The 12,876-nt window shown below is 36.0% G+C and overlaps 2 protein-coding genes across 4 annotated transcripts in view; both read right to left on the bottom strand.

The window, feature by feature from the left end:
• The window catches only part of LOC125041070 (sphingomyelin synthase-related protein 1-like), a 71,012-nt gene extending 58,167 nt beyond the window's left edge, over window positions 1–12,845 (bottom strand). The window contains exons 1-2 of the mRNA XM_047635821.1: window positions 12,803–12,845; window positions 1,385–1,430 (exon numbers count right to left, since the gene is read on the bottom strand). The gene's annotated coding sequence lies outside the window, so the exon portion shown is untranslated. The remainder of the gene's footprint in view (window positions 1–1,384; window positions 1,431–12,802) is intronic.
• LOC125041071 (nucleolysin TIAR-like) lies at window positions 1,618–12,842 on the bottom strand. 3 transcript variants are annotated; one of them, XM_047635824.1, is made up of 3 exons: window positions 12,695–12,822; window positions 6,151–6,186; window positions 1,618–3,586 (listed from the first exon to the last, which is right to left on the bottom strand). In XM_047635824.1, exon 3 carries the CDS (start codon window positions 3,573–3,575, stop codon window positions 2,454–2,456), a length of 1,122 nt encoding a protein of 373 aa, XP_047491780.1. In that variant the 5' UTR covers window positions 3,576–3,586; window positions 6,151–6,186; window positions 12,695–12,822; the 3' UTR covers window positions 1,618–2,453. The 3 variants fall into 3 exon arrangements, with proteins under 3 accessions (XP_047491780.1, XP_047491779.1, XP_047491778.1); XM_047635823.1 differs by lacking the exon at window positions 6,151–6,186 and having other exon boundaries at window positions 12,695–12,842; XM_047635822.1 differs by lacking the exons at window positions 6,151–6,186; window positions 12,695–12,822 and adding an exon at window positions 12,279–12,354.
• Window positions 12,846–12,876: the final 31 nt, after the last annotated feature.

The following is a 12,876-nucleotide window of genomic DNA, read 5'->3' as shown; positions in this document are numbered from 1 at the left end:
TAATGATGACCTGTATTAATCAAAACCATAAAAATTCTGTTCAAAATTATTAATTAAGTTATAATAAGAAAATGCACATAAAAAATATTTCTGCAAAATTGTACAGACTTTGATAGTTATTGGTTAAGCTAATGTGATAAGTATGTTCCCATTATGTTTACAACCCTTGAAATATATAACAATAAATATTTTTTTTAATCCAGAATGAAAGAAAAGAAAATGTTATCGAATTCACACAAAAATATCTTATACCTGTATGCAGCTTCATGAAAATTTAATTTTCTATATTAGTATTTATAAAAAATAATGGTAAAAGAAATAAAGTAAATGAAGTGTGTAAACACACACACACACAATATATATATATAGGTATATAAATTAATGTTGAAAATTTAAAAACAAAGTACTCCGGTGATCTTCCAGTCTGCTACCATCCGTCAAATACTGTAAAACTATTATGCAATTCTTCATAAAAATGGCAACAAACAAGAATTTACCTGTGGAGATGCTATGTACCACTGCAAACATTAATGACCTGTAACAAGATGACAGGATCCATTTTCTACTAATAAATGTCACTTCTGCTGTCATATCCAACCAATACTACAAAAGTGGGGGTAAACTGGCACAACTGAACATACCTCTCTCCAAGCAGGGGCAGGATCCCTTTTTGTACTGCCAAAACAAAACAAGAGATGGAACAGTATTATTGGCTTACCTGAGCAGCCATACCCTCTCTAGGTAGTTGGTGAGTATTTCCTCCTTCAAGCTCACATTTAATTGCAATTTTCTTTGGGGGGAGGGGGTAAAAAATAGAAAGACAATAGAAAAAATACAAAATTTTGTGACTTGGAGTTGCAAGATGGAATCTATGCACAATTCACCTTTCACTTGTAAAGTTATGCTAAAACACACTATCATTAAAAATGAAATTTACTGTACCTTCCTTTGTAAGAAAATAGATTAAAACAACTTCTGAACACAACAGAATTTGTTTACATTAAGGCTATTATGCATTACACAGACATGCTAATACAACACTGTATAACCTCACTGTCATCTCATTTCCATCACTAATTTTTTATCTAACCTTTATGAAAGAAGACCTGCTTCCAATTGATTTATCCAGTAATCAGACTTCACAAACAAGTGTCTTAAAAATGAGATGAAAAATGGCATAGGCAAAGCTGATATTTCATCTTGGTGGAGGTCCCACTCACCAACACCTAGAGTATCTCATGTGGTACACTTCCCACTCTGCAGGCCAACCTGCGAAGATGTTCCTGAACCACAGAGATTTGGGCTTTTCCAATTTGTGCAGTTGAACTACTGTGAACAGACAAAACCAGAACAAGTAGTAAGTACAAACGAGTGACCCACTGACCTGCAGTGTTGCACTAAAAAAGCACAACAAGGCAACACAGCCACCCCTGCAACAAGAGAGGAATGCGTCAGCCAGTTTACTTAGCAAGCTTCTCCTAAGCATACCATATATATATATTTTTTTTTTGTGGAATTAAAACTTCCTTTTGCTTAGGCCTGAAACAGAGAGATTACTGGTTTAGTCAGATTTTTCTTCTTCTTTTTTTTTTTAAGCAGGTAATAACAATTTGAAACTTAACTTTCACACCATTCCTTTATTTTTCACATTCTGAATATCTGTACATGGATGGGGTTGTGTACAAAAGTCTCATGCTAGGCATAAAATCCAAACAGATAAAGATCCACTTGACTAACTAAAAGGGTCATAGGAAAAACTCCCCATTAACCAGTTTCATTTTTTGGAATGTGGTTATACAGAGATAATACTTCTGAGCTGGTGCAAGAAATAATTAGTTGGGTAGTTACTATGCAGACCACACTCGCTCGCTCGCTCACTCTTACTGTCTTTGCATTCACTCCTTAATGTCTGCTCCACTTAATTTGAAACCTGCACTATAGTCTTGAAAGATTAATACATAAATATTTATAATGAATTCACTTCCATGGCATATACATAAAAATCCTATAATTCTACTGAAATAAAGGTTCTATGAGTAGTAACTGAAAAAATGTGAATTATTTATAACAGTATTTACAACAGCTGATTGATAGAAAGGAGCCATGAAAGCCATTCACTGTGTCAGTCCAGAAAACAGTATAAAATACAATTCACTGTATTCCTGATATAAAACTTTACAAAATTACTTTCTCTTACAAAAAGAACACCACTGCTTTCTTCTAATACTACACAATAGTGCTTTTGGACATGAGATAATTAAGTAGTGCCCTATACTTAAGTTTCTATTTCACTTATTTACATACAGTCTATATTGGTCTGAAGGTCTTTGCACTTACAAAGATGAAAGCTGAAGCAACGTTGCCTCATCGTCTCCAAGGCAGGGCTGCACCAGACAAGTTGGGGTCAGGTGTGTCAAGCAGCCTCAAGCCAAGGAGTCAAGCCCCAAGGTTACTCACTGTTGGGGCTGGCCCTGCTGAGGTGCTGGGGGGGGCTGCTGCCCAGGTTGTCCCCAGCCCTGCTGGCCCCAACCCATCCACATGTAGCTAGGATTAGGCTGGTAACCATATGGGTACTGGTTGTAACCCATCTGATTGTAAGGCATCTGCTGCGGATAATATTGCCAATAGCCCATTTGTCCCATTTGGTTGGTGAATCCTTGGCCATTAGAGTAGTTTGTGAGGCTCGGTTGAGCCCCATTGGCCTCCTGAGCTGGGTTGGTGGCCTGGTCAGCCCCAGTATCCTTGCCCCAGGAGCACCTAATAATCTGTCCATTTAAGTTTGAATTGTGTAATTCAACAATAGCCTGGCAAGCACTTTCTTTAGTTGTGTACTTTATAAAAGCATAACCTTTCTCTTTAAAAATCTTTATCTTTTCAATCTGGCCATGAGGCTGGAAGGATTTATGTAACATCTCTTCCGAAATATCTTGTTTCAACCCGCCACAGAAAACGGTGGTATTTGTTGGTGTCGTCTGGTTGTAAACTTCTTCATAATTTAACTTCTTCTGCTCAGGTTTATTTTCATTTGGAGTGTTGGCAGGTTTTCTTGTGGCCCAGCGCGTTTTGATCATTTTTCGGCCAAGCCACTGGCCATTCATTGCACTGATACTTGTCTCTGCATCCATCTTCTTCACAAACACAACAAAACCATAACCTCGGGACTTGAAGCTCTGGGGATCCTTAACCACCTTGCAGTCTGAAATTTCACCGAACACTTGGAAAGCTTCTCTAAGTGCTTGCTCATCTATTTCTGGGCTGAGATCTCCGACGTACACATGATGATGCCTACTGGTGTCTACCTTGGTGTACTTGTTCTTGTTTCCCTGGCCAGTTGCCCAATCAACTCGCATCTTTCGAGTCTGCAGCATCTTATCATTCATCATTGTAATTGCATTGAGTGCAGTCATGTGATCATTGAATTCTACAAAGCAATAGGGGTCAGTGGTGGGCTCGCGGAACATCTTGCAACTGCGGACCTCACCCAGCTGGCCAAACAGCATCATGATGAGCTCCTCGGTGACCGAACTGTCCAGGTTGCCCACGTACAACGTCCTGTTCTGCTCTGAGTGTGCCATGGTGCTGTCACCTGTGGAACCAACCACATCAGCAAGTCAGACACCCCAATACCAGCCTGTGTAACTCATCTCACCACAAACATTGCACCTACACCTTTAAATAAAGTGTGGCTGGCAGGGTGCTACAATTAGCTATAACAAACGCCAAAATGCTAGGAACTAGAACTACATTTGATTCTATCATTTAAAAAGTTTTAATTATTTCTGACAATCTGGGTGATCTTATATCTTCAATAATTAATAAATTAATATCAATATCAATATTAATGGTAATCATTAAAACAATATTGTTATATATAGGCAGATATCTGAAATAGATCATGCAAGAAATTTAGTCCTAAATATCCTGTTAAGATCCTATGAAAAATACTTAAATGTGAATACTAACTGCACACATATACTACCATTTATTATTGTATAGAATAAATATAGAGAAACTCGTATGATACAGGATACTAAGCCCTAGAATATAGCATAAAAAGTGAAGGTTTTGCTCCTACGTTCCTACTAAACTAGTTACCTTTAATACTTGAGTTTTAAAATTCCTGAAATAGCATTTATGTAATTCAAAAACACAGATAAATGGCAATAAATATGAGCACAAGAACTAATCACTAAATAGCACATAGGTGAAAAACAAAAGGGACAAACAACTGAGAACCATTAATGTCTCGGTGGTACTTTAGATGTATTATAAAATTAAATCAAAATATATAAATTAATTGACTTAAAAAAAAAATAATAATAATAATAATAATAGTAATAATAAATGAAAAATATGTGTATTTATATGTTGTCTGATTCTGTCTTTCACCCATGCACATAACTGATTATTCCTGAATCAGATGAATTTCTACATTTAAGACGAAAATAAGACAAATTATATCATAGAAAAGAAAGGAAAACAAAAAAATACAGCCATCCCTCCTGTACATATACACATACTATCCCCATTCAGTCTCACATGCACCCAACATGTATACCTAGAATTGTTTGAGTGTGGGCCCACCAAAAAAGACTGGTAAAAAAAAAAAAAAAAAAAAAAAAAAAGTACTTTTAAAGTATTCTTTTAATGCTAGACAGGGCCCCTTTGACAAGTTCTCAAAAATATAAATACTGAAATATTAGTCAACAAAAGAAAATGCGAAATAAATACACAAGCACAGAGTAATGCTAGTATCATTTAAAGATTAAACATTTACTCCTTAAATTAACTTGAATAGATCCCACGTCATTTAGATCTTGGATTTAAACTGACCTTTTTCCCTGTCCTCTTCCACTCTTGATCAGATCCCTCACATTTTCCTCACCTACCTTTCTTTCACACTGCCAATTCTTTTCCCTCTTGCCCAATTCTTTTTCCCTTTGTAATTATTGAATTTGGATTCCTCTTGCTTTCTCCTTTTTCACTTACTCTCTTCATCTTTACACCACCTCTTGCAACATAATAATAAATTTAAAATAAAAAGATTAAAACCCAAATCCTAATATCTGTCACTAAATATTAAATGTACTTCTTAGCATACTTACACAAATTTAAGAGAATTTCTAGAGGATTACAATCTTATATCCTATGTAGTTCAACATATAAAAAATATAATAAGCATATCAATCAGTACATCTGAATTTACTTGCAACAATGTCAACTTGACTTTAATTTAACAATAATTGTAAGTCTACTCTACTCAACCATATCACTTAAGTTTCCCTTTACACACTGCTCAAAGAACTGTGCATCATTAATATAGATACTAACAACTGAGAGCATATACAGCTGCAAGATATGATAGGAAAAGGAAGAATGCAATGACACTGCATACTAGAAAGGTAGAATATAAATCTTTAACCGGTTAAAGTTAAAATTTCTCGGAAAACTTAGCGGTGAGAAGAATTCTCCACATGAGAATTAAAGACTCAAAAATTATTACTTTACTTCAAAACATAGTTACTGCACTTCAGGTTGTCTCTTTAAATTTGAGCTAAAACATTAAAATCCTTAAAAAGCAACCTATGAGCATGAGCATGAGCATCTTGTTCCTTTCCCCAACACAAACCTCACCAAACACTAGAATGTCTATCAAATCTGGCAATTCAATTCCATGTTGCATATAGAGTAATCCATAAAAATACAGCAACAATAAATGTATGTAGTTATATTGCAATTTTGAGGATTGAAAGTCTAGCAGGTTGGGATTTCAAATAGAAACAATACCGCTCGGACTTCTAGCTAAAATTTATGGTCTACTTAGCTATTTCCTGTGACATTTGCAAAACTGAAAGGTCTAAAAAGATTTGGTCTAACTATATTCAATTTGGAATGATGATATTAATTATCTAACTTGATATCCATTTCATTGCTATATAAATAAAGGGTATTATGGTGTACTCTAGCCAAAAATTTTCTAGTGAATAAATGTAATCCAAAATTTCTGATTATTAAAATGAGATATATGAAGACTACAGACAATAAATGCTTTTCCCTGTCAAAGTCTTACCCATTTGATAAAATAAGAGAATTTTACGATCTTTTCTAAAGTAAAAGTAATAAATGAACACTGAAGAAATGTTTGCCTACTTTTTTGTGATTAGATGAAAGCGACCCCCATTACTTCTGCAATAAAAGAGACATCTTACAAAGGAACATTCATATTACATAGGTACCTACATGAACACACAAAAGTACCTTTTCATTTTTTTACTTCTGCTTTCACACAGCCCAAAGTGAGACAGAATTAAAAACTATCACGAACAAGAAGAGCCTCTACAGATAGGAAAGATTGTGGTGAAGGAAACATTTTGAGGAAATCTTTGAATGCTGAAATCTAATTCAAATAAATCAAACTGATGATCTGGTCTTCACATCATCTAATTTCAATCAGAAACCAAATAAGCTGAACACCTACTCCAGAAACCTAAACACCAAAATGCACTGCATCACAAAAGGATATCTGATAAACATATGACAAAATATAAATTTCAAAATACTTTTCATAAAGGAAAAGGTTTATACCTAACTGAGAGAAAAAAAAAAAAAATTGTAATTAAGCAATAATTAAATAAGTTTCACACGAGTTCACAAATGAGCAAACTTCTTCTTACTAAGATACAAGATCAACTGCAAAAAATCAAGTCTGTTGCTTAGCATACACTAATGAATTGCCAATAATGACATACATCCACAATCACTAACTTGTAACCACCACTGCATGCTTATATTAGTTTTAAAAATTTACAAATGAACAAACTACCACAAAGACTACACTACTAAAGCCTGTTTAACAAATATTAAAATCATCACGTATATCAGAATGTGAGACACATAAAGGTAAAGTTAAAAGTATAATTACAGTATGTTATTTGTTTCGTACATTTAACCCAATGGCGTCATAACAATACAGCCGATTTGAGGTGTGCGGCTGTCCGCAGCGGCGCCGCGCCAAAACGCCCCGAGGCAATGATTCGGCTCGATGTACCGAATTCACGCGCTCAGAGTCGGCGCGCTGCCACCGTTCGCCAGAGCGTAGAGTTTTTTTTTAATTTTCTATACCCGACGCCATTAGGTTAAAATCTATAAATATGAAATACTGCATACAGTCCATAATTTTCTCTAGAATGACTCCTATATCAAATCTATTAGGAGGTTTTACATTTTCCTCATAAATTAACCCCTGTGATCCGGATGACGTGACCACCACATCATGAGAAAATTTGCCTTGAAGGGTGGGTGAGGTGAACATGCCGTCATGGGAAAATTTGGCTGTGGACAGGTGACGCAAACTTGCCATCACGAGCATAACTGCTGAAGGCCACGGTGAGGGAAATGACTTGCCATGAGTGCACAAAACTTTTAAGAGATTTATCAGACTCACTTGGCATTTGCATTATTTCCGGCGATGAACGAGCGTGGAATGTGGTGCCCATGTGCCATGACTGGAAGAGCACAGGCTCCAGGAAGGATGCAATTTCATACTTAGGATCCTATTCTTGGCCGCCGTGAGTGGTGGCACAAGTTGTATTACAAAAAATTGAATATTACGAATAAAATAAATAAATGAATAAAAATTTTACTTATTGTTATTATTGCACTGAGTTATGGATTACCTAAAGATATGATACGGCATCTGTGCAAGGAAAACAATCTATTAACATCTGGATAATGCAAATCAAATGACAAATATGGGCACTGGAAAATGGCAAAAAAAAAAAAAAATTATAAAAATACTCATGTTGATTAAAAAAAACACATTACAAAGGGGTGGCATGGGGTCTTCTCACCGAACATAAGTGTTTATGTGCATCCTGCCTACAAGCCGTACACACGTCAGAGTGGCCACTCTAGTAAGCCTAATGCCGTATTTTGAACTACGTGATGGCAGTGAAACATCCGGATCCAATGGGTTAACTCACAGCACAAAATCAATCTAAAACAGCTACAGCAACATCATATGAGAACAAAATTTACTGGGAACATAAGTCCAATCATATTATAGTAAAACAGATCCCCTTTGCACTAAGAACAGTATACACACATGAACAATCACTTCATGGCTCTACATAGTCAGCTTGTGTTAAACAATGGATTCTCTTAGCAAAAAAATTATAGCATCAAGAACAATAACAATACAAAGGACTGGTTTAAAAGTGCTTTGTAACATCTATGCAGGAAAGGTTAAATGAGGGAGGGTGATATATGAGAAAAGAATTGCTAAAATCTGTCTTATATTGCTTTGGTAAGGCATGATATGCAGATAAAATGGAAATTAAATATCTACTTTACTAAAAACATGTAACAGTAAACATTAAATTCTTTTAATGCAACTAACACTAATAGAACATGTTACACAAATGAATTAATCCGAATTTTCATTTTATATAAAAAAGGAGAATCTATAGATACATTTCAATCCAAGAAACAAATGCTTAACAAAATAAAACTTTTATTAAACCAAGATTCTATTAATCATATTGATGAAAAAAGTAAAATCAACTATTTATTAGTAGTATCAGCAACTAAATCTAAACTACAGACATGCAATAATTCACTGCTTTGATAAATCAGTTACTAACAGTTAAAGGGTATTAGCAACAGGTCAAATATTCCAAGAAATTACTATTCTAGATATATTGCTAAAGATGGCCATGCAATATATCATGTATTTAGCCTTAAAGCAAACAATGAAAGAATCGATTAATCCCTTTTTTATGCTAATGGGAATTATTATAACTACACACTACTCAATCAAAATTTGGTATTTGCATCAAATTGCAAACATACAGAAAGCAAAAACACAGAGATGGCTGTAAAACAGATTTGAGAATTGTGTACATCATTATTCATTTCTTTGTCCAAATATTCTTGGAATTTGTGCTTTGTGATTATAGATCATCTTTAAGTAACTTGGATAAACTAAGAAGAAAAATGAGAGAGAAATGAGAATAGACTATTAATCAAAATCAACTATTTATATAATAAAGAATTCTTATTAAATGTTAAATTAAATTACTAATTGTCACATTCCCCAATTTCTACATCACTGAGAAAATAATTACTGGTCAACAGTAAGCACATTTAGTACATATAAATGGAGAAGAACAAATCAATCATATTTTTGTGAGGGACAAATTGAAAATAGTGACTAGTAACGTTTACCATGATAAGCACTACATGGAAAATTAAGAGCACTGGTACCTTTATAACTGAGAAGCATCTCATTACATTTATCTTTTTAATGCGAGTGTAGTAGATATACATGAAAACAATAATAGAGAATAACACCAATGACAGTAGGCTACAGATATTTAACTCACTGAGAATACTAGCTGCTGAGGTAGAAAGTCTAGCATGGGGTGATAATGTGATACTGGGGCAGGGAAAAAAAAATATATATTTAATTGAACATTTTGAAATTGTTACTGCTTTAAACTAATGAACAATTCAGTTGCAAATACAAACATCCCTTGTCTTTTAATGTAAAAAGTACATCATATAAAGTCTTGCAAAATATACAGGATGACCATTTCTGCAATTCATTAAAAAAAAAAAAAAAAAAAAAAAAGCATGCTGTTAAAATTCCTTTTCTGAAGAGAAAAAGGAACTAATTGCAAGATGCTGCAGAATGTTAAAGCAACTGTTCATAAAAAGACAATACAGAGATAGAAAAAGTAAAAAAAAAGACAAGTCTTTAATAGGCTTGCCAATGAACTCTTAATGGGGAAAAGGTATACTTTGCCCCCTCACCCACCCACCCACCCAAGCTATGCCTACTTGTGTGACTGTAGTGGGGACACATAATAAAAATGCTACAATTCTCTTGATCTAAAATTTCTCTCTCCTCATCTTTAGGGCATGGTGATGTTTTGTCATATCAAAGTAACCAACCTATGCACTTACTTTTTATTTCTGGTATAAATCATACCTTTCCTTAACATCTGAACAAACACACGGAGTTAAAGTGTGAATTAAAACAACGAATTCAAGTTAAATTCTTTATAAGCTTTGGATTCTGTCATTGTAAGGAAAATGTAAATACATAAACGGCAAAAAACCTGGTCTTCAGTACTAACAAAATACCATTATCATTTCTACTAACTGAACATGGATAAAGCATCCTCAAACTGCAAGCTAAGATAAATATGAATAATCAGACTAAGATAAGGCAAACTTCACTATTACTAATCATAAATAGTAATAATCTGTAATAGTACTGTATTACTTGATGCAGTAGCCTCTGTATCACACACACAAAGGATCGCCGTATATACTCAGTCAAGATTGGATGATAAATCACTTGGTAAGTTAATAAACCATCTTACTAAAATGTAAGTGGTGGTGGTTTGCTGAATCCAGAATTGGATATCATTTTCAAATGTGAATTCAGGTAAATCTTACAAATTGCCAGTCTGTTATGATAAATGTGGCCTTTGCATCAGATTACGTAAGAATGTGTGGTAGAATCTGATGGGCCATCAAATGCACAAACTCTCCACTTATGGTACTTTACACTCACAGAAGCCACTTTTAATGTTTATATTGGTTATTAATGAAGTGGCAGGGCATCAAGTGCATGCCTTGGCTCCCACATCTGTCCGCACTTTGGCAACGACCAACAAATCTGCCAATAAATTCTGGTATGAGAGCTTATACAACTCTCAAAAAAAATATTCTAAGTTTTATCTTGCCTGAACATATGCAATGCAGGATTCCTTTTATCAAGCCCCAAAAATGCAAATGTCATAATAATCCCTTGAAACTATGCCACTGCTATGGACCCTCATTATAACTCCACACTGAGGTCTCCTAAAATTGCATGCAAGCCTTTCTGTGCTCGAAATTTATGGTCATAAGGGTTTTCCTTTGTCTGCCAAATCAACATCAGTGTATAGATGTTTCCTAAAGAATAAAACTATCCATAATACATACTAGTAATCCCAAAAAGATCTACTGATACAGATTGTTATCTTCAACTCGCCCTGAATGTACAGGGTAGAGGACTGTTGGCTTATAGAAGAGCACTGCCTCTGCACCAGACCGGAAAATATTACATTCTTCAATGAAACATTCCAAATGTGTACCAAATTTGTGTTATTTGTTATCTGTTATTGCAGAGTGCAGCACTGATGAAAAGCTTAGGTTTAAAATTTGCACACCCTTTGCACACCCTTTGTATATCCCATATTTCTTATGTTCCTCTCATTATTATTTGACTGGTATATTGTTTAGCACTTCTTTATGAGACCTCTGGTGTAACTAGGTAAATTGCGTGTGTGCAAATTAATACTAGTATTAATAGGAATTTTTTTTTTTTCTAAATGAGCATATTTTCCAGGATGCCCTCAACAACTAAAAATGTTTCTTGACATGATTACACTATCATCCTTCATTTCCACAAATAAAATGAAATAACTGTCATAATCCGCTGCTGATATATCTTGAACCTTGAACCACGTCCACATCCACCCATGGATAAGTCGTCCTCTCGTTGTCACCACTGTGCCAACAGCACAAGGCCAATAAACTTTACCTTAAATATATTTACATAAGTTAGAACCTGAATTGGTTTTGTAACTGATGATATAGTGCCTGGCAGGCCTATGGTTTTATCTCAAAATGCATGGAGGCCAAAGCAATTGCTTCTTCTACCACGGGGATTTCTTTTAAGGAAAATAGTAGGCTTATCTTGAATTTCAAATGATTGATATTAAACTAGGAGCTATTCGCTGCAACCTTTATGGCCAGTGTCTTTTCTTTACCCCAGCAAGGTCCTCTTTTTGAAGCTGGTTAATTAATAAGATTTACCTTGAATTCAACATTATTCCTTTGTCAGTTATGATCTAGACTGATGACCATACACAAAGGAACCCTCATATTTTGTGATATCAAACAGGTTACTGACACAGAGTAAATATCCAAGAACCTCTCCTAATGGCTTACCAAATCAAGATTTACCTTAAAAACTATGATTTCATCACAAGATGATGCACCTAACTCTCCATTTCTAGAACATGGATACACAGCTGCAGAGCAAAGCCCAATAACCCTGAGCAAATCTCCAAGCCATAACCTATCCACCACCAAGCCCTGTCGAAAGCCAAGGGGAAATCCAGGGACATGCCACTCCAAGAACAAAGCCACAAAGCAGAGGTTCCTCATGCAAAAATCCCGAAACAAAAAAACGGGGAGAATAACAGCGCCTCTCGACTAACCCGAAGGATCAAGCACGGCCAGAAATCGGAAACCCTGCTCCCAAGAAGGCCCTCGGTCCATCCCGAGGGGAAAAAGAGGAGAAACGCCCCAAAGCTGCAAGACACGGAAGTGGAGTGAAGGACATTATCTCGGCAAGGGCGTGGGGGAAGAAAGAGAGAGGGAGAGAGAACCCTCCACGTCTCCTGCGAGGCTCGGGAAATGGGGACGGCCGAGGAACTCTGGCCCTCGAGCCGCTTAGGAGTCCTAGGGGGTCGAGGGACAGCCTCCGATGGGCGGCAGGGGTGCGAGGGACACAGGGCATTCACATCTGATAACGGGACCGCCGGCACCCAACACCTCAGCTGGACAACTGTCAAAGTCCCCTCGCTGTTTTAGCACCTATTTGAGCCTCCAGCGGCACGAGTGAGAATCTCACCTTATTCTAATCTACGAAGATACAACTAAAATGAAGGAGAAGTCTTGTGGAAGCAGGAGGGAGGCGATGAGGCAGCGCAATTAGCGTCTAAACTTGGGAAATAGCCACCTCAGCTGCAGCCGCCATTCCTCGCCGAGCGTTAGAACCGGACTGAGGGAATGGTTCCAAATTGCATCTTTTTC

This window comes from Penaeus chinensis, chromosome 30, assembly GCF_019202785.1.
Source record: "Penaeus chinensis breed Huanghai No. 1 chromosome 30, ASM1920278v2, whole genome shotgun sequence".
NCBI classification, from domain to species: Eukaryota; Metazoa; Arthropoda; class Malacostraca; order Decapoda; family Penaeidae; genus Penaeus; species Penaeus chinensis.
Note: the sequence above shows the minus strand (reverse complement) of the source record. Positions and strands in the feature narration are given on the sequence as shown.